The sequence below is a fragment of the Saimiri boliviensis genome, chromosome 11 (assembly GCF_048565385.1).
Source record: "Saimiri boliviensis isolate mSaiBol1 chromosome 11, mSaiBol1.pri, whole genome shotgun sequence".
In the NCBI taxonomy this organism is placed as follows: domain Eukaryota; kingdom Metazoa; phylum Chordata; class Mammalia; order Primates; family Cebidae; genus Saimiri; species Saimiri boliviensis.
Window position 1 is genome coordinate 17,716,593 of NC_133459.1, and position 26,128 is coordinate 17,742,720.

At 50.3% G+C, this 26,128-nt stretch overlaps 1 protein-coding gene across 1 annotated transcript; it reads right to left on the bottom strand.

Annotated features, from left to right (window-relative positions):
- Positions 1-13,826: 13,826 nt before the first annotated feature.
- On the bottom strand, positions 13,827-25,215 carry LOC101036983 (aflatoxin B1 aldehyde reductase member 3). Its single transcript, XM_003934940.4, has 7 exons — positions 24,921-25,215; positions 19,285-19,472; positions 18,991-19,095; positions 18,119-18,215; positions 17,809-17,908; positions 17,132-17,261; positions 13,827-14,823 (listed from the first exon to the last, which is right to left on the bottom strand). The coding sequence occupies exons 1-7, from the start codon at positions 25,132-25,134 to the stop codon at positions 14,662-14,664; spliced, it is 996 nt and encodes a 331-aa protein (XP_003934989.1). The 5' UTR covers positions 25,135-25,215; the 3' UTR covers positions 13,827-14,661.
- Positions 25,216-26,128: the final 913 nt, after the last annotated feature.

Sequence of the window (26,128 nt, forward strand, 5' to 3'; positions counted from 1 at the left end):
CTTTCTTAGAAAAGAGGCCTTTGGTGAGCCCAGGAGTTTGAAACCAGCCTGGGCAATTCAGCGAGATCCCGTCTCTACAAAAAAAATGAAAAAATTAGCTAGGCATGGTGGCACGTGCCTGTGGTCCCCGCTACTCTGGAGAATGAGGTGGGAGAATTGTGTAAGCGTGGGAGTCCGAGGCTCAGTGAGCCGTGATCGTGACACTGCACTCCAGCCTGGGTGGTTGTCACACTGGCTCCGCTTGGATTGCCGTGGTTGGCCCTGTCAGCCAGCTTCCCCCACTGGCTGCCTTGGGACTGCCGTGGACAGCACAGCTCCACGCCAGAGCTGGAATTTCTCTTCTTCAGCCCTGGGTCCCCCTTGGCAGAAGGATTTGCTGAGGAAATTTAGGTGTCCTCCCAGCCCTCCACACCTCCACACCAGGGCTGCAGATCTGGTGGATGCCAGGAAGACAGGCTTGAGCTGAGACGAGCGGAGTCACGGCGCGAGTGGAGAGCCAGTGTCTGAAGGTTCACGGCCTCCTGGGAGGTTGTATTGGTGACTTAATGGTGGGTTTTGTCCACCTTGTTCTATTTGTTTTTGTTTGGTTTTGTTTTTTCTTCCCCCACCTCTGTTTTTAAATTTTAAATAGGGATGGGGTTTTGCCATATTGCCCAGGCTGGTCTCAGACTCCTGAGCTCAAGCGATCTGCCCACCTTGGCCTCCCGAAGGGCTGGGATTACAGGTGTGAGCCACCGCACCCAGCCCATATTGTTCTGTTTGTATTTTGTGAAGGCAGTTTTGAATGAGAGCAAATCGGCTTCAGGGTGTGTGGCAGCCCTCTTCTCTGCCGTGCATGGAAGAGAGCCACCTCCAGCCCTGCTGTTGAGAGGTCAGGCCAGATCCCAGGGTATGGGCAACCTTCACAAGGGCATTGTACCGACACCCTCTCACTGCCTCTGCTCTTTGAAGACTTCATACTCCTACCAGCTTCTCACCAAGCCCTTGGGAAGAACAGCAAGAAGCGGGCTGCGGGCAGAAGCGGGAACTAATTCACCAGGGTCACCCAGCCCTGGGCCAGGTCCAAGTGCCAGCCTTAGCAGGAAGTGCTGAGGGAGAGCTCAGGCCCAGCCTTCCCGCCTCGTGAGGGTGGCCGGGAGGACTGCAGGAGGGTAGAGGACAGTCTGCAAACTGGGCTGAGGGGAAAGCAGCCCAAAACCACTGAAGGCCACAACTGGCCAGGGGGAGAGGATGAAAGGTGGCAGGTGGTGCCCTCTGCACCTGAGCCAGGTCCAGCCAGGCCTAGAGGAAGTAGTGGGACGTTCAGGTGCCAGGCTTGGTCAGCCACCTCCATGACAGCTGACTCCAGGGGCCCTTCCTCTGCTGCTGCCAATTTCTCCAGCTGCTCCAACCAGGATGACCATGTTCCCATAGACACCCTGCAAGGGAGACAGCTAGACTTCAACACACTTCTGCACAGTGACTCATCGTGCCCCTCCCAGCCATGGCCCCGCCGCTGTTTGGGGTCTGGTTATTCATGTATGCTTTCTATTACTGCCTGCAAACAGCTGTGGCCATTGGGCTCTGAAGCCCTGCCTCCACGCTGTCTCAGCTGCCGACAGAGCCGGCTTCAGAGCTGCTGACTTCTGCTTAGCAGCTGGATAAACCCGGTCAGTGACCCAGCCCGTCAGCTTCAAACTTCCTTTACTTTTCAGGCCGCTTGTCTGGATTAGAAATTGTGTGAAGTACTTTGCCTCCAGGCCTGGCACTTAATAGGTACTCCCTTAAAGGGGAGCCATAGCCATATAATACCCAAGCTGGAGAAGGGGGTTAGGGACAGCAAGGCAGAGGGAAGCCCTGCCACTACACACAGGGTTGGACTCTTGTCTCCAGGGTGGGCAGCCGGGGACCCAGTAAAGGCTAATGATTAAAACCACAGGTTTCAAGCAGTGCCTCACACCTGTAATCCCAGCAATTTGGGATGCTGAGGTAGGAGGATTGCTTGGGCCCAAGGACTCAAAACAGCCCAGGGAACATAGTGAGAACCCTCATCTCTACAAAAAAATAGAAAAATTAGTCATGTGGTGGCGTATGCCTGTGGTCCCAGCTACACGGGAGACTGAAGCAGAGCACTGTGAACCCTGGAAGTCAAGGTCACAGTGAACTATGATCAAGCTGCTGCACTCCAGCCTGGATGACAGAGGAAGAGCCTGTCCCCCAAAAAAGAAAAAAGTTTCGTCAAACCCACATTCATTCCCTGCCACATGTAAGCTGTGGGACCCTAGTCAAGTGAAATTGCTCTGAGCCAGTTTCCTCATGTAAAACAGGTGATCATACTTAACAGGGCCATTGCAATAACGTGTTGGTGACCTGGCCACTTAAGTAATCTAAGAACAGGTTTACCACCCAAAAGAACTGGGCCATGCAGAGCTTTCATAGGAAGAAAAGGACTTATCTCAGAAATGACCAAATGACTGTATAGTCCTCACAGCTTCCCCATTCCCCACACCCCTGCAAAATTGGAGAGAAGCAGCTGAGCATCTAGAGACAGCCGGGCTACCTGCAGCTTGTGAGTGTTCCTTCCATTGCAGGGCAGCCAAGGTCATGCTGGGGCACTGGTGCTATACACAACCTAGTGGTGCTCCTTCCAGAAGCTGGGTGGGGAGAGGGAATGGCACAGAGGTCAGTACTTGGGGTCATCCCTGGGTGGTTGCCGATACCCAGGTCCCTGAAGCACTGAGGGGCTAATGGCTTCTAAGCTGACATCTTAACTTATCTGAGCATCAGAATATATGCAGACTTCTGGGCCCCTCATCCATGTTCTTGGGCGGGTAGAGGGGAGGCAGTGGGCAGGAATCCTTGCATTTGGCCAGCTATGATGGCCACACCTGTAGTCCCAGCACTTTGGGAGGCCAAGGAGGGATGAGAACCTCTAGTCCCAATTGCTCTGGAGGCTGCTGCAGTAAGATTATCTTGAGTCTGGGAGGTCCAGGCTGCAGGGAGTGGTGATGGAGCTCCTGCACACCATCCTGGGGAACAGAGTGAGATTCCATTTCAAAAAAACCCTAGCATTTAACCTTTTCACCAGTGTCAAACACCCCACCACCTTAGGACCCCGAGCGCCTACAACACAACTGTGTACCCTAGGGGACACGAGCCCTGATCTTCAATTCTGGCTCTGTGGCCTTAGCTGAGCCACCTGCCCTCACCTGCTTAGTGAGGAAAGGAAAAGCCCCATGCCAGCCCCATGAGCCACATGCCAAGTAGAAAGGCGGTAAGGGGCCTGGCCAGCTTTGCATGTTGTAAGGAACAGATGGGATGAAGCCCATCAGGCCTTGAGTCTCCAGGGCTGTAGCCTGGGCCCTACAGTGTGAAAAGCTTGACAAACCTCTGCTTAGGACAGTGGTTCCTCAACCTGACCAGGATTATCAGAAACACTTGGGGGTAGTGCCACATAAGGATTTAAATCACAGCAGTGCACATAAGGTGAACCCAAATTGGACGCCGCTGCCTAAGTCCTTGGCCATTTCCACAAAACTAGCACTGGCCCCACTTGCATGTAGCTTGGCTTGCTTCTGCCTTTCAGGGGGAGAAAACAAAAAGAAGGGGAATAAATCACATTGTGCACAAAAATTAACCTTGCAGATGCAGCTTTTGTAAATCTAGAAAGATTTGGAGCTTTCCAGCAGCCCACAACATCTAAATTTGATATATTAAGGAATAGTGATAAAGGGTGTAGCTTTTTTTTTTTTTTTTTTTTTTTTTGAGACGGAGTTTCGCTCTTGTTACCCAGGCTGGAGTGCAGTGGCGCGATCTCGGCTCACCGCAACCTCCGCCTCCTGGGTTCAGGCAATTCTCCTGCCTCAGCCTCCTGAGTAGCTGGGATTACAGGCACGCGCTACCATGCCCACCTGATTTTTTGTATTTTTAGTAGAGACGGGGTTTCACCATGTTGACCAGGATGGTCTCGATCTCTTGACCTCGTGATCCACCCGCCTCGGCCTCCCAAAGTGCTGGGATTACAGGCTTGAGCCACCACGCCCGGCGGGTGTAGCTTTTTTTAAAGAAGAGATGAGGGTCTTGCGTTGATACCCAGGCCAAACTCCTGAGCTCAAGCAATCCTCCTGCCTTGGCCTCCCAAGACTGGAACTACAGGCGCATGACACCATGCAGGGCTAGTTTTTCTTTTTCTTTTTCTTTTTTTTTTTTTTTTTTTTTGTAGAGACAGTGTCACTGTCTTGCCCAGGCCAGTCTCAAACTCCTGGGCTCAAGCAATCCCCCTTTGTATCCCAAAGTGTTGGGATGATAAGCGTGAGCCACCGCTCCCAGCCAAGTGTATACTTTAGAGATAACGCAGCAGTTAACTGCTAGAGGAAAGAAAGCTGCAAGAATTTCTAAAAGTTGCCTCTGAGGAATGAGACTCGGAAAGCATCAGCTTTTAACCACGGGCACATACCACTCTGATGAATTTTTCAAAATTTAAAACATAAAGTGGATGTGGTGGCTCCCAGTTTGTATATATAAACTGCTTTCCATCCAATTCATGGAATCAGAAGAAAGCTTTTGGAACTATTCTGTCAGAGGTAAAGTACCTAGGCTGGGCGCAGTGTCTCATGCCTGTAATCCCAGCACTTTGGGAAGCCAAGGCGAGTGGATCGCAGGAGTTCGAGACCAGCCTGGCCAACATGGTGAAACCTCATCTGTTAAAAAAAAAAAAAAGCAGCATCTAACTGTTCTGAATGTTGTTTCAAATTCAGCTAATAAAGCTCAACATTGAGGATAGAAATTTGTTTCTGCAGTGGACATACACTTACAAATGCCATGGTAAAAACAGCCTTATTAAATTAAAAATCTGGCTGGGCATGGTGGCTCATGCCTGTAATCCCAGCACTTTGGGAGGCTGAGGCAGGCAGATCACGAGGTCAGGAGATCAAGACCATCTTGACTAACATGGTGAAACCTGTCTCTACTTAAAATATATATACAGGTATTGATCGACTCATGACCTATGCAACTTACGACCATTCGACTTTACGACCACAATCGCTAGCCATGACTGTTCAGCGTCTGGCAGCGCAAACATTGCCCAGCTGGGCGTCCGACAGTGCGGACCAGCTTCTGGCAGCACTACCATCTCCGCGTGCACCATTTCAACTGTTATCCCAGACTCGGCACAGCAATTTGTGTTTTATGTCTTGGATATTTTTCATCAAACCCCTCCCAAGATGTATACCAAGAGGAAATTGTCTTTGTCTACGCCTCAGCCTGCCAAGAAGGAAAGAAAGGCCATCGATCTCGACACGAAAATGAAGGTAATTAAGCAGTACGAAGGAGGAAAGAAAGTGAATGTGATCGCACGTGATACAAAGTTACCACACTCGACTGTGTCGACAATTTTGAAAGATAAAGAATTCGTGGAGCTGTGAAAGGTTCTGCACCCATGCGATCAACAGTTATAACAAAGCAACGAAGCGGGCCCTTCCACAAAATGGAGAAATTGCTATATATTTGGATGGAAGATCAAATTCAAAAACGGACACCATTAAGTCTTTTTACTGTGCAGATGAAGGCGAGAAGTCTTATTTCAGACTCTGAAGGAGCGTGCTGGAGAAGATTACAGTCAAGACTTTGTAGCAAGCACTGGCTGGTTCCAGAGATTCAAGAAAAGATTCCAAATGCATAGTGTTCAAGTGACTGGAGAAGCAGTGAGTGCTGAGGTAAAGTATGAGGAAGGAGCACATAAGTTTGTTGATAGTCTGGATGAACTAATTACAGATGAGGGATATCTAGCAGAACAGATTTTCAATGTTGATGAACTTACAAATGAAGAGCTAATCGAACTGGAAGAAGAAAGAGTGGCGGAAGAAGAAAGAAGAGAAGCAGAGAAAGAAGAGGAGGAGCCAGAAAGAAAGTTCACCACTAAGGGATTATCAGAGGTTTATCTTTACTGAATAAACTTACACATTTCGAAGCAATGGACCCAAACATCGAACGATTTGCAAGGATTGAACGGATGGCGCACGATGTGTTTCATCCATATCGTGAAATTTGTGAAGAAAAAAGGAAACATACAATTCAGACAAAGCTCACCATGTTTATGAAAAAACCAACTCCAGTAACCCCAACTGCTGCCTCAGATGACGACATCAACGATCCGCAGCCAAGCACCAGCAGCCAATAAAATGTTTCGTTCCTGTTTATATATTTTGATATGTTTTGCAATTGGGAAAATGTTTCCTATGGTATTTTTTACACCTCTATTTTGTATTTTTGTATGCACCTGTATTTTGTAATTTTGTATGTTTTGCAAATATTAAACCAGTTGTACTGGTAATGCAGTGTTTTACTTAAACCTGACGAATGTAAAAATAAGAAACAAAATGGTGTAGAGATGATACAAATGGCATAAAATGAACAAAGAAAATTATGATATATAACTAATAAAAAAATTATGATAAAATATGACTTAAAGATTTTTTTAACATCATTTCACAGTACTGTACATATAGCCTACTCAACTTACGACCAAATCGTGTTACGACCGGTCTGTTGGATCCAATCGTGGTCGTAAGTCGAGCACTGACTGTATACAAAAAAAATTAGCCAGGCATGGTGGCACATGCCTGTAGTCCCAGAAGCTGAGGCAGGAGAATTGCTTGAACCTGGGAGGCAGAGGTTGCAGTGAGCTGAGATTGCACCACTGTACTCCAGCCTGGATGGCAGAGCAAGACTCCATCTCAAAAGAAAAAGAAAAATTAAAAGTCCAGGCAGCAGAAATGTACTTGTTCATAAGCCATTATGGAACCTAGCACTCTTACTTTCCTGTGGCTTCTGAAATATATTCAGAATGGCCAAATATGAGACACTGGCAATGCCAACCAACCCAGTCACTGGGAACAAGCAGGTTAGAAACGAAGCAAGTGCGGCAGCTCGTGGCCCTCTCTGCAGCATGAAGTTTCAGGAGCTCCCCTCCTTGTGAATTCCCATGTGCAAAATCTCTACCACCTCCTTCTCCAGTCTTTTATACAGCACAGACCAGTTTCCTTAGTTTGAGAATGATTAAATATATTAGACGTGCCTGGGTACAGTGGCTCATGCCTGTAATTCTAGCACTTTGAGAGGCTGAGATGGGCGGATTACGTGAGCTCAAGAGTTCAACACTAGTCTGGGCAACATGGTGAAACCCTGTCTCTACTAAAATACAAAAAATTATCGAGGTGTGGTGGCGTGCAGCTGTAGTCCCAGCTACTTGGGAGGCTGAGGCAGGAGAATTGCTTGAATGCAGAAGGCGGAGGTTGCAGTGAGCCGAGATTGCCCCACTGCACTCCAGCTTAGTGACAGAGCTGTACTCCTGCCTGGTGACAGAGCAACACTCCGTCTCCAAAAACAAAAAGAGAGAGAGAGAGAGAGATGTTCCAGATCCGGCTCTGCTCCTTCAAGTTTATTTTTGTTTATCCTCACTTGTTTTTAAATTAACAAATACAAATTCTACATATACTCAAGGTGCTGTTTGGGAATTGTCTCTTGAAGAAGCTCTTTCAATATGAAATGACTGGGGGAGGAGGTGGAGTGGGAAAAAAGAGAAAAAAATATTTGAAATGGCTGAATTCAAGTGGCCATAAACTATTTTGAGATACAGTATCCAGAAGATTCTAACAGATGGGATGTGACGGCAGGGAATACGGCCCTGATGGGGATACTCAAGAGTCTCAGCAACTCCTGGGGCTCATCTCTACTTGACCACTCAGGATCATTGCTCCCAGTGTGAAGAGTTTATTTCCGCCGAGCGCGGTGGCTCACACCTGTTAATCCCAACAGTCTGGGGTGCCAAGGCAGGCAGATCACCTGATGAAGTCAGCAATTCAAGACCAGCCTGACCAACATGGAGAAACCCCATCTCTACTAAAAATACAAAAAATTAGCTGGGCATGGTGACACATGACTGCAATTCCAGCTACTCGGGAGGCTGAGGCAGGAGAACCACTTGAACCTGGGAGGTGGAGGTTGCAGTGAGCAAAGATCCCCCCACTGTAGTCTGGCCTGGGAGACAGACTCCATCTCAGAACAACAACAAAAAAATAACAGCTGGAATTTGGATGGACAGAGATTGTGTTGAATTTCCTCATCAACTTGGGAGATTCTGTCATATTAAGCAACTCAATTTTGGGTGTGCTTTTTTGTCGAAAGGTAACTGACAGGCCATCCTACATCAGGGAGTATCTATGTTGTATGGATAAAAAACAATGAGGGGGTAATTTCTTTTCATAAAGAATAAATTTTGTCTGCAGATGTCTCCCTCTGGTCAGCAAATGGAACCTTTTTTGGGTCAGGCTTTTGGATTAGTGGTGTTATCTACATTTCCAAGTTGGGCCCCTTTCATCACCTTCAGGGGCTGCTCTAAGTGCTGCCTGCTGCCCTGCCCAGGGCTGGAGGGATTTTGCTGCAATAGTCACACAGCAACCACGAAACCTGCGCATTTTCTTCTCAAGACTTGAGTGCCTCCTGTTTGGAGTAGGGGTGAGGAAAATGTGGACCCCATTGCCCTTGCCCCCACACCCAACAAAAAGAGGCCCAGAACCACCGCTGAGGAGGTTATGGATGAAAAGACAGAAGGCTTTAGCTAAGACAAGAGGAAAACCACTGCTGAGATCGAGAGTGGTAAAAACGTTCCACACTGGGCCGGCGTGGTGGCTCACGCCTGTGATCCCAGCACTCTGGGAGGCTGAGGCGGTTGGATCACCTGAGTACAGGAGTTCAAGACCAGCCTGGCCAACATGATAAAACCCCTGTCTCTACTCAAAATACAAAAATTAGCGAGGCTTGATACCATGTGCCTATAATCCCAGCTACTCAAGAGGCTGAGGCAGGAGAATTTCTTGCACCCGGGAGGCGGAAGTTGGAGTGAGCCAAGATTGTGCTGTTGCACTCTAGATTGGGCAACAGAGCAAGACTTCGTCTCAAAAATAAAAAATAAAAAAAAAAAAGTTCCGCACTGATGGGGCTTGGATGTTTTCTCCCCTTCAAATCTCATGTTGAAATGTGACCTCCAGTGTTGGAAGTGGGCCTTGTGGGAGGTATCTGGGTCACTGGGGCGGATCCCTCATGAATGGCTTGGTACTGTCCTCATGATAATAAATTCTCCTTCTCTTAGTTCACAGGAGACCTGGTTGTTTAAAAGAACCTGGCACCATCTCCCTCCCTCTTGCTCCCTCTCTTGCCATGTGACGCGTCCGCTCCCTTTTTGCCAGTCCACCAAGATTGTAAACTTCCTGAGGGCCTCCCTAGAAATAGATGCTGGCATCATGCTTTTTGTACAGCCAGCAGAACTGTGAGCCAAAGAAATCTCCTTTCTTTCTTTCTGGAGTTTCGCTCTTGTTACCCAGGCTGGAGTGCAATGGCGCGATCTCGGCTCACCGCAACCTCCGCCTCCTGGGTTCAGGCAATTCTCCTGCCTCAGCCTCCTGAGTAGCTCGGATTACAGGCACGCGCCACCATGCCCAGCTAATGTTTTGTATTTTTAGTAGAGACGGGGTTTCACCATGTTCACCAGGATGGTCTCGATCTCCTGACCTCGTGATCCACCCGCCTCGGCCTCCCAAAGTGCTGCGATTACAGGCTTGAGCCACCGCGCCCGGCCAAAATCTCCTTTCTTTATAAATTACCCAGGCTCTGGTTTTCCTTTATAGTAACATAAATGGGCGAACACAGGACATTGGTATGGAGGAGTGCAGCATTACGGTAACAATAACTGAAAATGCAGGTTGTAAGCAGCTTTAGAACTGGGAAACGGGCAAAGGTTAGAAGAGGTTGGAGGGCTCAGAAGATGACAGAAAGGTTAGGGAAAGTTTGGAACTTCTTAGAGACTTGTTAAGTACTTGTGACCAAAATGCTAATAGAAATACAGACAATGAGGCTGGGCCTGGTAGCTCACGCCTGTAATCCCAGCACTGCGAGGCTGAGGCAGGCAGATCATGAGGTCAGAAGTTTGAGAGCAGCCTGGCCAACATGGTGAAATCCCATCTCTATTAAAAATACAAAAAGTAGCTGGGTGTGGTTGCAGGTGCCTGTAATCCCAACTGCTGAGGAAGTTGAGGCAGGAGAATCGTTTGAACCCAGGAGGTGGAGGTTGCAATGAGCCGAGACTGTGCCATTGCACTCCAGCCTGGGCAACAAGGCGAGACTCCTTCTCAAAAAAAAAAAAAAAAAAGAAAAGAAAAGAAAAAAGAAAAAGAAATACAGACAGTGAAGGACAGGCTGAGGAGGTCTCAAATGGAAATGGGGAATTTATTGGGAACTAGACCAAAAGTCAACCACGTAATGCCTTAGCAAAGAATATGGCTGCATTGAGTTCTTGTCCAAGGGGTTTATGGAAGGTTTAGCTTAAGAATGATGATGTAGGGCCGGGCGCGGTGGCTCAAGCCTGTAATCCCAGCACTTTGGGAGGCTGAGGCGGGTGGATCACGAGGCCAAGAGATCGAGACCATCCTGGTCAACATAGTGAAACCCATCTCTACTAAAAAATACAAAAAATTAGCTGGGCATGGTGGCACGTGCCTATAATCCCCGCTACTCAAGAGGCTGAGGCAGGAGAATTGCCTGAACCCAGGAGGCGGAGGTTGCAGTGAGCCGAGATCGCGCCATTGCACTCCAGCCTGGGTAATAAGAGCGAAACTCCGTCTCAGAAAAAGAATGATGATGTAGAAATTTCTGGTGAGAGAAAGAAATTTTTGGTGGGAGAAATTTCTAGACTACAAGGGATTCAGGATGTGGCATGGTTGTTTCTAAAAGCCTACAGTCAGATATGGCAGCAAAGGAATGACATAAAGATAGATTTATAATTAAAAGGGAAGCAGAGTATAAAAGCTTGGAAAATTACAGCCTGACCATGTCATGAAGAAGGAAAGAGTGTTTTCCGGAGAGGAATTCAAGTGGGCTGTAGAGAGATGAGCAAGAGAGATGAGCATGACTAAAAGGGAGTTACGTGCTAATAGCCAAGATGATGGGGAAAAGGGGGTCAAAGGCATTTCAGAGGATCTCAGGACAGCCCTCACAGACTCTACTAGGGCAACGCCAGGGAGAAATATGAGGTTGGAGCCCCCCAGCCAGAGTCCCCAGTAGGGCGCTGCCCAGTGGAGCTGTGGGAAAGGAGCCTCCATTCTCCAGACCCCAGAATTATAGAGCCACCAGCAGTTTGTACCCAGAGACTGAAAAAGCCACAGGCACTCAACTCCAGCCAGTGAGGGCAGCCATGGGGGCTGCATCCTGCAAAGCCACATATGTGGGCTGCCTGAGGACTTGGAAGCCCATTGCTTGCACTGCTGCGGCCAGGATGTGGGACGTGGAGTCAAGGATGATTCTGGAGCTTTACATTTTCATGTCTGCCCTCCTGGGTTTCAGACTTGTGTGGGCCTGTTGCCCCTTTCTTTTGGCCGATTTCTCCCTTTTGCAATGGGAATGATACCCAATATGGGTGCCACCATTGTATCTTGGGAGTAAATAATTTGGTTTTGATTATACAGGTTCATAGGGGGAAGAAACTTGCCTTGAGTCTCGGATGAGACTTTGAACTTGTTGGAAACAGACGGTTGGTGCCACAAAGAAAAATCAGTGCCGGGCGCCGTGGCTCAAGCCTGTAATCCCAGCACTTTGGGAGGCCGAGGCGGGTGGATCACAAGGTCAAGACATCGAGACCATCCTGGTCAACATGATGAAACCCCGTCTCTACTAAAAATACAAAAATTAGCTGGGCATGGTGGCACGTGCCTGTAATCCCAGCTACTCAGAAGGCTGAGGCAGGAGAATTGCCTGAACCCAGGAGGCGGAGGTTGCGGTGAGCCGAGATCGCGCCATTGCACTCCAGCCTCGGTAACAAGAGCGAAACTCCGTCTCAAAAAAAAAAAAAAAAAAAAAAAAAGAAAGAAAGAAAGAAAAGAAAAAGAAAAAAGAAAAATCAGCACTGAGACAAAAGATCTTTCAGCAATGCAATATTTACTTCCTGGACTGCAGGAAGGGTACCCTTGCTAGCCAACTTGCCATGAAAGTACAATGAACAAAGGGAAACACACATATTTATTCCTTACACATCTGGGGTCGTCCTTACTGCTGTGTCTGATCTTGGCTGGCTAGAGCCAGACGTCACAATTTAAACTAAAACCCGATTGGCTAACAACTTAAAACTTTTCTAAACAGGTAAAAGCCATGGAGATCTGGGACATGCCTGTGAGCACTCCCAGCACAGATATCTTGGTTAAAGTACAAGGACATAGAATATACTATGTGCCTGTAAGCACGGCATGTCTAACAGCACCATAGGATAGGGCTTAAATTAACAAAGAGTTATTAGCACACTTATGATTTATTCTTTCGAAAGAAAGAAAACTTTTTTTTTTTTTTTTTGGTCTTTTTTTGTTTTTTTCCTTTTTGTGGAGAACGGGGTCTCGCTTCCAGGAGGCAGGTCTCGAACTCCTGGGCTCAAGCTATCCTCCCGCCTCTGCCTCCCTAAGAGCTGGGATTACAGGCGTGAGCCACAGCGCCCCGCAAAGAAAACTTTAAAGGGGAACTTTTATACTTCCCACAATTCCCTCCTCTTTTACTTTCTAATTTTCCTCATTAAACTTTTTTTTTTAACATGTTTTGGCTTAGTTGTTTTGCCTGAGTTTCAAAAGAAAAAGCCTTTTTAAAAAGAACTCTTTCTCTCTCTCTGTTTTACACACACTCTCTCTTACAATTTTTCAACATACCTCAGCTTGCTTTCTCCACATTTTGCTGGCCGGAGCGGGGTTTGCTTTGGGCTGCTCTTGCTGCTGGTTTTCTTGTGCGCAGGGGCCTCCTCAGGGTGCAGGCAGCCAGGCAGGGGGTGCTGTGCCCCTCTGCCCCACAAGGTTCCCGGCACAGGGCTTCGGGGACCGTCTTGCTGCTGCTGCGGCCATTGCTCAGCCAGCCTGTCCCGGCCCCTCCTGCTGCCTTTGCGGCACCCCTGGCCATGTCCAGCAGCCTCGCGGACGATCTCCACCACGCTGCTTTCTGCTTAGCCCTGGGCAGCCCCCCAGCGCTTTTCAGGGGCGCCACCTGGGCGCGCTGCCACTCAGAGCGGCCCGGCCCCTGTGCACCTGCGACCTTGTCTCCCTGGGCTCCAACGTGCAGCTGGCCCAGCTGCAGGCACCACTGTGGCCGCCTCAGGGGGCCTTTACTGGGGCTCCTCCGGCACCTTCTCGGCTACCTTTGCCTTTCTTTTTCCAGGGGAGGATTCCAACTATCCCCCCACCGCCCTTTGGGACATCTCTCTCACTCCTCTTCACTTTTGCTGTGCTCTCTCCAACCTCTGGGCATTATGAAACTATCACAGATCTTGCAGAGAGGAAACCCTCACACTGCTCTCTCGCATGCACACTTAAACTTTAGAATTTCTACCAAAGCTTGAAGCTTTTCTTTTTTCCCACTTTGCTGAGAGACCAGGTTAATCTATTTTTTGCACCAGGTGGGTCTCAGGTGGAGACCACGCCAGAAGGGAATGGGGGTCCCCATCTGGGGTGCCGATGTGTTGGAAACAGAAGCTCAGTGCCGCAAAGAAAAATTAGTACTGAGACAAAGGATCTTTTGGCAACACAATTTTTACCTCCTGGACTGTAGAAAGGGTACCCTCGCTAGCCATCTTGCCACAAGGGGGCTCATCCCACAGACTTTTGATTGAGTTGATGCTGGAACAAGGTAAGGCTTTGGGTGACTGTTGGGAAGGGATGACTGTATTTTGCAGTGTGAGAAGAACATGACATTTGAGGGGCTACTCGCACAATGATATCATTTGGATAATTTGACCCCCCCATCTCATGTTGAAATGTGATCCCTGCTGGGAGGTATTAGGGTACGGGGGTAGATCCCTCTTGAATGGCTTGGTGCCATCTGTACAGTAATGAGTGACTTGTGGCTCTGAGTTCACACAGGATCTGGTTATTTAAGAGAGCCTGCAATGTCATCCCCTCTCTGTCTCTTGCTCCCTCTCTCGCCATGTGACATGCTGGCTCTCCCTCCCCTTCTGTCATGGCTGTAAGCTTCCTGAGACCCTCATCAGGAGCACGGGCCAGCACCATGCTTCCTTGTAGAGACTGCAGAACCATGAACCAAAGAAACCTCTTTTCTTTATAAATTACCCAGTCTCAGGGATTTTTACTTTTTTTTTTGAGACGGAGTCTTGCTCTGTTACCCAGGCTGGAGTGCAGTGTAGCGATGCAGTGGTACAATTTCGGCTCACTGCAACCTCTGCCTCCTAGATTGAAGCGACCCTCCTGCCTTGTCCTCCTGAATAGCTGGGATTACAGGCACCCACCCATGCCCAGCTAATTTTTTGTATTTTTTAGTTGAGGCAGGGTTTTGCCATGTTGGCCAGGCTGGTCTTGAACTCCTGACCTCAGGTGATCCGTCCACCTCGGCCTCCCGAAGTTCTGGGTTTACAGGGGTGGGCCACTGCACCTGGTCTCAGGTATTTTTTTTTTTTTATAGCAAGGCAAGCGGACTAACACACAGCATCTTGGGAGGTTTTATTCATTTGGTGGTGACTCTACTGTTAGGTCTTTGTCCAAATAGTTCTTTTCCTAAGAATTTATTGGGGCAGTTCTAAATTAGAGAAAGTGTGAGACAGCAAAGGAGGTGACAGAAAAGCCTGGGGCGGCCTGAGCCACAGTGGGCCTAGCGGAAGTAGTTGGGACATTCGTGGGCAACCAAATGCCAGGCTTGATGAAAGGCGTCCACGACAGACGGCTCCAGGGGCCCTTCCTCCGCCGCTGCCAAGTTCTGCTCCAGCTGCTCCAGGCTGGACATGCCCAGGATGACTGCGTCCCCGTGGGCACCCTGCAAGGGAGACAGCCAGACTTCAACCCTCTTCTGCTGCACGGCGACTCCACTCACACCCCTCCCGGCCACCTCCCTGCTGAGATTTGGGGGTCTCTGTTTATATTTATACCCCATATGTCCAGAAAGAACTTAAGGTGGCTTGGATAGCTGTACCCATGTGACTTGAAACCTGTATCCTCTCCCCTGCTGCCACGGGGCGCTTCCAGGCAGACCTACATTCATGAACCAGTTCTGCCCACAGCAGCTGTGTAAACATGACCATGTTATTAAACCTCTCTGAGACTCAATCCTCTTCTCTATTTTCTCTTTTCTTATTTTACATACTTTTAAGTTCTGCGGTACAGTGCAGAACGTACAGGTTTGTTACATAGCTATACACGTGCCATGATGGTTTGCCGCACCCATCAACCCGTCATTTACATGAGGTACTTCTCCTAATGCTATCCTTCCCCTAGCCCCTCACCCGTGACAGGCCCCGGTGTGTGATGTTCCCCTCCCTGTGTCTATGTGTTCTCATTGTTCAACTCCCACTTACGAGTGAGCATAGGCGGTGTTTGGTTTTCTGTTCTTGTGTTAGTTTGCCGAGGATGACAGTTTCCCACATCATCCATGACACTGCAAAGGACATGAACTCATCCTTTTTTTTTTTACAGCTGCACAGTATTCCATGGTGTATGTGTGCCACATTTTCTTTATCCAGTCTAACATTGATGGGCATGTGGTTTGGTTCCAAGTCTTTGCTATTGTAAACAGTACCACAATGGACATACATGTGCTTGTGTCTTCATAGTAGAATGACTTATAATCCTTTGGATATGTACACAGTAGTGGGACTGCTGGGTCAAATAGTATTTCTAGTTCTAGATCTTCAGGAATCACCACACTGTCTTCCACAGTGTGATGATGAGCTTTTTTTCATGTTTGCTGGCTGTATAAATGTCCTCTTTTGAGAAGTGCCTGTTCATATCCTTTGCCTACTTTTTGATAGGGTCGTTTGTGTTCTTCTTGTAAAATTGTTTAATTTCTATGTAGATTCTGGATATTCGCCCTTTGTCAGATGAATAGATTGCAAAACTGGCTAGCCATATGCAGAAAGCTGAAACTGGATCCCTTCCTTACACCTTATACAAAAATTAACTCAACATGGATTAAAGACTTAAACATAAGCCCTAAAACCATAAAAACCCTAGAAGAAAACGTAGGCAGTATCATTCAGGACATAGGCATGGGGCAGGACTTCATAACTAAAATACTGAAAGCAATGGCAACAAGCAAAATAGACAAATGGGATCGAATTAGACATAAGAGCTTCTGCACTGCAAAAGAAACTATCGCCAGATTGAACAGGCAGCCTACAGAATGCGAGAAAATGTTTGCAACCTCTTCTCTATTTTCAACATGGTTGTGGGTGCAAAAAATTATGTAGAGCGCTTAGCACCCATTTATTGATCACCTACTGTATATATGCCTGACACTAGCCAACATCTAAGGCTGGAGCTGGATGTAAATTTGAATGAGGAAGGCATGAGGCACCAAGAGAGGGAAACTCCAGCTTCCACCAAAAAAATGAGACGAGTGGGCTTTACCCTCAAACTGTGTTAAAATGTCTGCCCCTTTAATAGCTGGGTGAACCTCAGTTTCCTCATCAATAACACGGGGATAATCATATTTTGTGAAGCCTAAGGAGTAAGGAAATCCCTGTACTGAAGCCCTCATTACAAATCCTGACCCTCCTGCATTATGGAATGTTTAGACAATAATAATAATAATAATAATAATAATAATTAATTAATTAAATTAAAAAAAACAAATCCTAACACTCAGATACAATCAAAGACCAGTGGGAAAGCCAAGCACAGTGGCTCACACTTGTAACCCCAGCACTTCCAGAGTCTGAGGAGGACAAATCAAATTATCTGAGCTTAGGAGTTCGAGACCAGCCTGGGCAACATGGTGAAACCCATCTCTATTACAAATACAAAAAATTAGCTGGGTGTGGTGGTGCATGCCTGTAATCCCAGCTACTCAGGAGGCTGAGGCAGGAGAACCGCTTGATCCCAGGAAGCAGAAGTTGCAGTGACCCAAGACTGCACCACTGTACTCCAGCCTGGGTGACAGAGGGAGACTCTGTCTCCAAAAAAATAAAAAATAGAAAAAGACCAGTGGGAACAGCGTTTGTTACAGTTGGAAGAAAGAGAATTTTCTGAGGAATCAAGAAAACAAATGCTTTGGCCTTCACCTAAAGGTATTTCCCTGGAAGGTCCCCCTGGAAGGGCAGAAGCCGAGCACCCAGGTCGCTGCCTACCTGCAGCTGTGAGTGGTGGTACATCCACCGGAGGGCAGCCGAGGTCATGCTGGGGGCGCGGGCGCCATACGCAGCCTGCAGGGCCTTCTCCACCAGGGCAATGGCCTCGAAGCGGTGCTCCTTCCAGTAGCTGGGAAGGGGGGACAGTGGCACAGGGCTCAGTACCATGGGGGTCACACTGGGAGCCACAACCAAAGAGCCAACCAGGGCCACTGCCCCACCCAACACCTTGTGGTCCTGAGGAGCGGGTGTCCTCTCTAGGCATAGGTCTCCCACTTCACTGGGCACCAGAACCACCCAGGATGCCAGCCCCCTCACCAGAGACCTCAACGCATCTTTACTCCTGAGGACTCATCAGCCTGAACTTACTTTCCCTAGGGACACAAGGGCCACTCAGATGGAGCAGACCTCCCTCCAGGGCTTGCTCTTTCCTTCCTAGCATGTGATTTTTCAGGAAAGAGCTACAACTTCAAGACCTCAAAGTCCAGAGAGCCTCAATTACTCCTGGAGGTCTCAAAAGACAACAAGAAAACCCACGGAGGGTTTGGGAATTCCTGAAGGAATGCAGGGGAGGAGGTGCGGCGGTGAGGAAAGGCCTCACCAGGAGCAGCCCAGGACTTCTTTCCACATAAAGCAGACCCCACCATAGCCATCCTCACCAGGCACCCCCTGCTCACCGATTCCTGTACAACTCTGCCCAGGTCGTCCCAAAGAAGCGGCCCACGGGCTGTTTCCCATCCTTGTCCTCATACTTGTACCTCCCGGTCAGCAGGCCCCCTGCGGGAAGGCAGCAATCAGCCCCCAGGTCCAGAGTGCCCCAGAAGCTGCCATGTCCCTCAGGGCTCTGGACTAGGGGAGGGGCAGGGACCCAGAGGGGTGAAAGACGCAGCCCAGCCTCTTGTCAAACCCTCCCTGCTTCCCAAGTCCCAGGCTGGGCATCAGTGGGGTGAGAATAGGCTGAGACAGGGCCAGGAATGCTCCACGTACCAGCTAGAGGGTTGTAGGCATAGAACCTCAGTCCAAAGTGCCTGAGGCAGGGGAAGAGCTCCGGTTCCACCTGCCGGGTGATGGCGTTGTACATGCCCTGCAGGGAGAGGGACCCCAGGGAGAGGGTGGACATGTCAGAAGAACAGACTTCAAATTTACCCTTGAAGAACCCTTATTTCAGACGTTAACAATTCTAGGTCCTTAACCATCTGGGCATATACTTATTCTTACTGGTGCTGGTGAAGGGGGCTTATGCCCAAGGAAAATTCATTCATTCAGCCAACTTTCATGAGCACCAACTATAAGCTGGTTGTCAGATTTATATGCTTAAGCCAAAAGGACAAGATTCCTTCCCTCAAGGATTTATAGTAAGGTCAAGTATAAACAGTTATAATCACGTAGAGGCAAACATAATACACTAGAAGGTTCTGTGACCAGTGCCTGGCACCCAGCAGATGTACAAACATTTGTAGAATGAGTGATAAGGAGGTAAACGTGGACCTGAGGTCTCAGGGTCTTCTGGGCCCATCTAGAAAAGCTTCCAAGGGAAGACACACCTGTGTGAGACCTGAACCCTTCTCCCAGAGAAGGGGCAGTGGCGGGGAGGGTGGGTTCCAGGCTGAGTGCAGGACGAGGTGTGGAAGAAAGGGACCAAGGTGCACACTCAGGCAGGAGGGAAGCAGATGCCCAGTGGCCAGGCTGAGGAGCTTGAACGGCATCCTGAGGGTACCTGGGAGCCATCTGCAGGTTTCAGCAGGGGGAGTGGCTGCTATACAGAGGGCACGGTGGGGGGGGGACAGTCAGAGGGGCAAAGAGGGCCCATGATGAGCAGGAGTCCTGGAGATTGTGGCCTTTCTAGCCCCGGCCCTCACCTGGTACACAGTGGGCAGGATCCAGCCGTTGCTCTTGCAGAGGGTACAGATCTCAGCCACTTCCCAGGCGGCATAGTTGGAGAGGCCAAGCTCCACGAACTTGCCCTGCACAGGTGACGCTGCAGTCAGAACCCAGCAGCCCAGACCAGGAAGGGGAGGCAGGGTGGGGCCCCTGGGAGTGGGGCTGTTTCCTGCTGCACCCTGGGACCACCCTGGTGCCTCTGCTCTCATGAGTGGGATCAGGATAAGGAGAGCAGTGGCGGACCACCTCCCAGAGCTCCGGGGTCCCCTCACCTCCTGGTGCAGCTGGTGGCAGGCACGCAGTGTCTCTTCCACCGGGGTGCTGTGGTCTGGCATGTGCAGGTAGAAGAGGTCCACTCGGGGACACTGCAGCCGCTTCAGTGACGTCTCCAGCTGGAACCGCAGACTGTCAGGCTTCAGTGAGTTCCCAAACAGTGGATTGGCCTTGGTATGAATTTTCACTGAGAGGAGAGAGAAATGAAAATTCAGGGTTGGGCGCATTGGCTCATGCCTGTAATCCCAGCACTTTGGGAGGCTGAGGTAGGCGGATTGCCTGAGGTCAGGAATTTGAGACCAACCTGGCCAACATGGTGAAACATGGTTTCTACCAAAAATATAAAAATGAGCAGGGCACAGTGGTGCATGCCTGTAATCCCAGCTCAGGAGGCAGGAGAATTGCTTGAACCAGGAGGTAGAGGTTGCAGTCAGCCAAGATCACGCCACTGCACTCCAGCCTGGGCGACAGAGTGAGACTCCATCTCAAAAAAGAAAAGAAAATTCAGGCCAGTTAATCAAACATTGGAAGTGGGTCTGGTATAATGGTTAAGAGAGAGGGCTGGGTTCATAGTCAAGCTCTGCTATGACTAACTCTGCAATCCTGACCAAGTTACTTAGCCCGCGTCTTGATCCCTTCAACTGTAACGTTGACACAGGAATTTTCTCGATCACTTTTCCAGCTGGGATCTCCAGTCAGTGATGCCTCCCTGCCCAGACCCCATTACCTGCCGCTGGAGGCACCCTGCCCACTGGGCCTGGCCAAGTCTGGCTTGCATATTGGCTCAGTCTGTGGCTGGGCCAGACGCGCCCCAGCCTGCCTGTACGATAGCTTATACCTGTGTTCAGAGATTCCTGAGCTCTTGACATACGTCCAAAAAGAGTGAGGATATGACGACAAATGAAGGCTGAGCTCTCAGTGGAGGGGGACCCAGGGGTAGGGCAGTTCAGGGTCCTTCACCCCTGCAATTTGGTGGGTACTTTACTGAGTGTGGCTGGGTCCGGGGCTTTTTATGGACTCAGAATGGGGAGTGTGTGCTGATTAGTGTGCTAGTGTGCAAACAAACCGAGAGAGCACTCAAAGGTGGCCACAGCAGTGTAGAAAACTGATTACGGAAGGGTGGGTATGTGTGAAACAGGTGGAGTGGAGACCAATCAGAGGAAAGTGTGCCAAGCAGGAAGACAGCTTCTCAGTCCTGTCCAAGGACTTCACCTGTAGCTTGGCTTTCAGGCTTTAAACTGTCTTCGGCTTGTAGGTGGGGTTTCACTGGGGACCTGCCCCGATCTGCAGAAGCATTTGACTGCCTCCTGTCACTATCAATGTGACAGAGAAAATGGTGCGATCTTGCAGAGAGATCTCGAGGATGGATCAGAACTATAAAAGTGCTCATTATGAGCTGCTGCTACTATCACCATGGTGCAGCTAGATGTGTCAGGCATGAGGGGCTGGGAGAGGAGCTGATCCCTGCTGTCCAGGGCTCACAGCCTCAGGGCCCACTCTAGAGTAAGTGAGGCAGGGAGAAGCACAGGCACTATAAGGGTTCGAGGCCCGCTAGGAGTGCAGGAAGGCTTGCCTTAGAATCTGAATCAGAATCTCCAAGGGGAAGTCCAAGGCCACCAGGTGGGGAACGGTGAACAGCTCATTCCAGAGTGTGGGACGCTGCCAAAGCTCAGAGGCAAGCAAGAGGTGTGTGGAAAGCCATGTGTGGGAGTCACGTTTCCAGAGCACCAGGTCCACTGGGGCCCTTGGCGCAAAAGAAGGGACCACAGATCCGATGCCGAAGGGCCCTGAGTGCACCCAGAGAGCCTGGACTTTAGGGGGCTGTAGGGAGCCTCTGAAGCCCCTTTTTTTTATTGAGATGCATTCTTGCTCTGTCGCCAGGCTGGAGGGCAGTGGCGCGATCTCGGCTCACTGCAACCTCTGACTCCCTGATTCAAGCAATTCTCCTGCCTTAGGCTCCTGAGTAGCTGGGATTACAGGCATGTGCTACCACGCCTGGCTGTTTTTTGTATTTTTAGTAGAGACGGGGTTTTACCATGTTGACCAGGATGGTCTCGATCTCCTGACCTGGTGATCCACCCACCTTGGGTTCCCAAAGTGCTGGGACTACAGGCATGAGCCACCACGCCCGGCCAACTCTGAAGGCTTTCAAGATGGGGAAAGAGGTGGTGGTTCTGGAGATGATTCTGAATGCAGCATGGACAGAAAGCAGGCTGGGAAATGGGGAGATCAGCAAGGAGACTGCAGCAGAAATTAAGAAAAGAGACCCAAGAGGCCTCACATGGGCCCTTGGGAAGGAAAGGCAGGTATCAATTAAACTCACCGGATAGAACAGATCATTGAGTGGCCAATCAAGTGATTCAGGAGTGAGCTTAAGGCCAGGCATAGTGGCTCACACCTATAATCCCAGCACTCTGGGAGACCAAGGCGGGCGAGTCACTTGAGGTTAGGAGTTTGGGACCAGCCTGGCCAACAAAAAAATACAAAACTTACATGGGCATGGTGGTGCGTGCCTGTAATCCCAGCTACATGGAGGACTGAGGCAGGAGACTCGCTTGAACCTGGGAGGCGGAGGTTTCAGTGAGCCCAGATCAGGCCACTGCACTCAAGCCTAGGAGACAGAGCAAAACTGTCTAAAACAAAAGAAGTGAGCTGAACACATTGCACTCTGCCCCTATTAAGAACCCTAGTAGGAGTCTGGCTTCGGTAGCTCACACTTGTAGTCCCAGCTACTTGGGAGGCTGAGGCACAAGAATCGCTTGAACCCAAGAAGGAGAGGTTGCAGTAAGCCAAGATCTTGCCACTACACTCCAGCCTGTGTGCCAGAGCAAGACTCTGTCTTAAAAAAAAAGAAAAAGAAACAAATCCTAGCTGGAGAAAAGGCAAAGTGGCTTACCCTCATAACCCCAGCACTTAAGAGAGGCCCAGGGGGGTATATCTCTTGAGCCCAAGCATTCAAGAGCAGCCTGGGCAAAATGGTGAAATCCTGGCTCTACAAAAAATACAAATATTGGCCAGGCAATCTCAGCTACTTGGGAAGCTGAGTTGGGAGGATCACGTGAGGCTGGGGGATCACGGCTGTAATGAGCAAAGATCATGCCACTGCACTCCAGTCCGGACAACAGAATGAGAGCCTGTCTCAAACAAACAAACAAAAAGGGATCCTAGTTCCAAGTGGGCCGAACTAACAGGTGAGTGGAGAGTCCTCTTCCCACTTTTCACACTTAGAAAGTCACATAGGCTGGCAGGAGGGCAGTCACTGGAGCCCTTGAGATCCGGCAGGGAACAATTCATTAGGAATTTTTCCAAACCACGCCTCTGATTCTCAGTGTGCACTTCATTTCAGATCTGAGATCTGAGGACGCTGGCCCAGCCAACCTTGGACTCAAAGACGGAAGAGACAGATTAAAAAAGAAAAAAATATCAGAACCAAGGGTCAGGCAGAGGGTGCAGATCTGTGGTGACTCACACCTGTAATCTCCACTTTGGGAGGCCAGGGCAGGAGGCCCAGAAATTTGAGACCAGCCTGGGCAACAAAGTCAGACTCCTGTCTCGATGAATAATACAAAAAATTAGTCGGGTGTGGTGGCACAGTCCTGTAATAATCCCAGCTACTTGGGAGGCTGAGGTGGGAGGGTTGCTTGAGCCCTGAGAGGTCAAAGCTGCAATGAGCCATGATCGCACCACTGCACTCCAGCCTAGGCAAAAGAACAAGACCCTGTCTTAAAAAAAAAAAAAAAAAAAAAAAAAAAAACAGGTGTGGTGGCTCATGCCTGTAATCCCAGAACTTTGGGAGTCCAAGGTGGGTGGATCATGAGGTCAGAAGTTCAAGAACAGCCTGGCCAAGATGGTGAGACCCCATCTGTACTAAAAATACAAAAACTGGTCAGGCACAGTGGCAGGCTCCTGTAATCCCAGCTACTTGGGAGGCTGAGGCAGGAAAATTGCTTGAACCCGGGCAGCAGAGGTTGCAGTGAGCCGAGACTGAGACATTGCATTCCAGCCTGGGTGATAGAGTAAGACTCCATCTCAAAAAAAAAAAAAAAATCAGAAAATCTGAAATAAGATCAGAGCTCTCACTGAGTGGCAGCCAGGTGATCTGGAAAGAGTGTAGCACTGAAGCTGGGCATGGTGGCTCAAGCCTATAATCCCAGAACTTTGGGAGGCCAAGGCGGGCAGATCACCTGAGGTCAGGAGTTTGAGACCAACCTGGCCAGCATGACAAAACCCCGTCTCTACCAAAACTATAAAAATTAGCTGGGCATGGTGGTGTGTGCTTGTATCCCACCTACTCCGGAGGCTGAGGCAGGAGAATTGCTTGAACCCGAGAGGCAGAGGTTGCAGTGAGCCATGATCGCACCACCACACTCCAGCCTGGGAAACAGTTCGAGACTCCGTCTCAAAAAAAAAAAAAAAAAAAAGTGTGACACTGAGATGCGTGCACTAGGCTTCTTTTGTTTGGGATGCACCATGTGGTGAAAAAAAAGTAACCTAGTTCCTAGTGGGCTGGACTAACAGGTGAGTGGACAGTCCTCTTCCCACTTTTCACACTTAGAAATTATCTTAGGCTGGCAGGAGGGCAGAAAAGAAATGGACAAGACTCCACTCAGACACTGAGTGGAAGGAGGCAAAAGGTTCTAATATAGAGAACAAATGAACAGCTAAGGCTTCCCAGCCCTCACTGCGTGCCTGCCAGGCATCAGCCTAAGCCCTGCAAATGGCCTCGGACTGAGAGCCGCTCCTCCTCCCCTATACACACATCCTCCCCTAGGGCTACACCTGCCTTCTCCAGCACCCTCAGAATTGCCAAATCACATTGCCTTTGCACACCCACGCCCACCGCGCTGATGCCCTTGCCCCTCTTACTCCTCCTGGCAAACTCCTATCCATTCTTTCTTCACGGAGTCCCTCCCAGGAAGGGCTCATTCTGGGCTCACCAGCCATCTCTAGAACTGGAGCTTCCTGGAGTGGGTTAGTGTCTGTTTGACTCCAATAGCCTCAGACAGAGCCTCCCACAGAGAGGGCAGTTCCATCCTGTACCACCCCAAATTCCCCATTGTGCTGAGGGAGCTGCCCAGGTTCCCAGGCACTGCCACCCTGGTGAGGCACCCTGGTGAGTAGCACAAGGTACTCAGAGCAAAGTCAAGGGCTACGACTGGCATGAGAGGAGGAGGAAGTAGAGAGTGTGCTGGGTCCAAAGTCTGATCTAGCACTGTGCCATGAACTGCCAGGCGATAAGGTCAGAATGTCTGCAGATCAGGCCTGTCAAGGGCACCTGAAGGGTCCAGGTGGGGACAGGAGCTGCACAATGCCAGATTCCAATGGTTTTCGTACCCCAGAGAGGGACTAGCCAAGTCATTCCAGGCGAGACCCAGTCATCCAGGCTTCCATGAGGGTGCTGGGTTACCTCCCGGAAGACAAGACCAGAGAAAAGGAGTCCGGACAAAGCACCGTCCAGTTGTCCAGAGCTAGATGTGCCTGAGGAGCCTGGGGTTTCCAGAGCTGCGGGGTGGACTGGAGTGGGATGGGGATCGAAGCCGTCGGTGCCGCCTGGGGCCGGGGGGCGGCGCGGTGCACGGCTGGGGACAGGCTCAGCTTTGCACAGGGCAGGGGGAGGATCAGGGGCCACTGTTACCTCTGCAGTCACCGCCGCCCAGCCCGAGCCCCAGGCCGCCCAGGATGGTCTCGGACTGGCCGTCGGCGTAGACGAAGGCCGTGTCTATCTCGGTGTAGCCGCGCTCCAGGAAGGCGCGCATGGCTGCGGCGCTGGTGGGCGCGTCCATGCGGTTCCCCATCTCCATGGCGCCCAGCACCGTGGCGGGCCGGGCCCGGGACAGCTGCTGCGACATGACGGCGGCAACGGGAGACGGCGACAACCCGAGAGCGGCGCGCAGCGGTGGGCAGCTCCAGTCCCGGGGCGGGCGGTCGCGTGGCTTTAGGGACTAGCTCGGGCCCCGCCCACGGGGGGTGGAGCTGAGGGCGCCTTCTCGGGCCCCGCCCACAGGGAGGTGGAGCTGAGTGCGCCTCCTCGGGCCCCGCCCACAGGGGGGTGGAGCTGAGCGCCTTCTCGGGCCCCGCCCACAGGGGAGTGGAGCTGAGTGCGCCTTCTCGGGCCCCGCCCACGGGGGGTGGAGCTGAGGGCGCGGCCGAAGGTGCCCAACACCGTCCACGCGCCCTGCACTTGGGCGGAGCAAGGGGCGAAATGGCTGTGGCCTCTTGCCCGTGACTCGCGTCTTGGCAGTTTCAGCACTCCTCAACGTCCCCAGACGTGAGGGGGGTCCAAAGGTTGGGACGATCCTAAAGGACGGGGACACCTCGGGCCTCCCTGCCCCATCGTCCCACCTCCCTCGGCCTCACCACTGAACTGTCTCGGGTCTTTGTCTCCTCCAAGGGAAGCTTAAGGGGTGCGGCGGCCCTAAGGACTGCCCCGCCTGCCCTGTGGTCCTGGAGGATGAGGCTTATGGAAGTCTCCAGACGTCCCCGTGGAGTGACATGCTTAAAGTGTTGAAAAAAGAGAACTGTTGGCATTGAATTATGTACCTAAGTTGGGGGTGGGGAGGGAACGGACTGGCTCTGGTGACTTACCCCTGTATTCCCAACACTTCGGGAGATTAAGGCAGAAGGATCCCTTGAGCCCAGGAGTTTGATATTCTAGCCTGGGCAACATAGGGAAGCCCTGTTTCGGGGGAAAAAAAAGAAAGAAAGAAAGATGCAGAAAAATGGACCAATGCCCAGCTGCAGTGAACTGTGATAGCTCCACTGCACTCCACCCTGGGTGACAAAGGGCAAATCTGTCTCCAAATACAAAAGAAAAGAGAAAAAAGACCAATAGACAAATGGAAC

Excerpts from the sequence above, each read along its gene's own strand:
- LOC101036983 (XM_003934940.4), bottom strand. The coding sequence starts at position 25,134 with ATGTCGCAGCAGCTGTCCCGGGCCCGGCCCGCCACGGTGCTGGGCGCC. Across the intron at positions 19,473-24,920 it reads GGGCGGCGGTGACTGCAGAG|TGAAAATTCATACCAAGGCC; the intron begins GTAACAGTGGCC and ends CTCTCCTCTCAG. Across the intron at positions 18,216-18,990 it reads TCCTGCCCACTGTGTACCAG|GGCATGTACAACGCCATCAC; the intron begins GTGAGGGCCGGG and ends CTCTCCCTGCAG.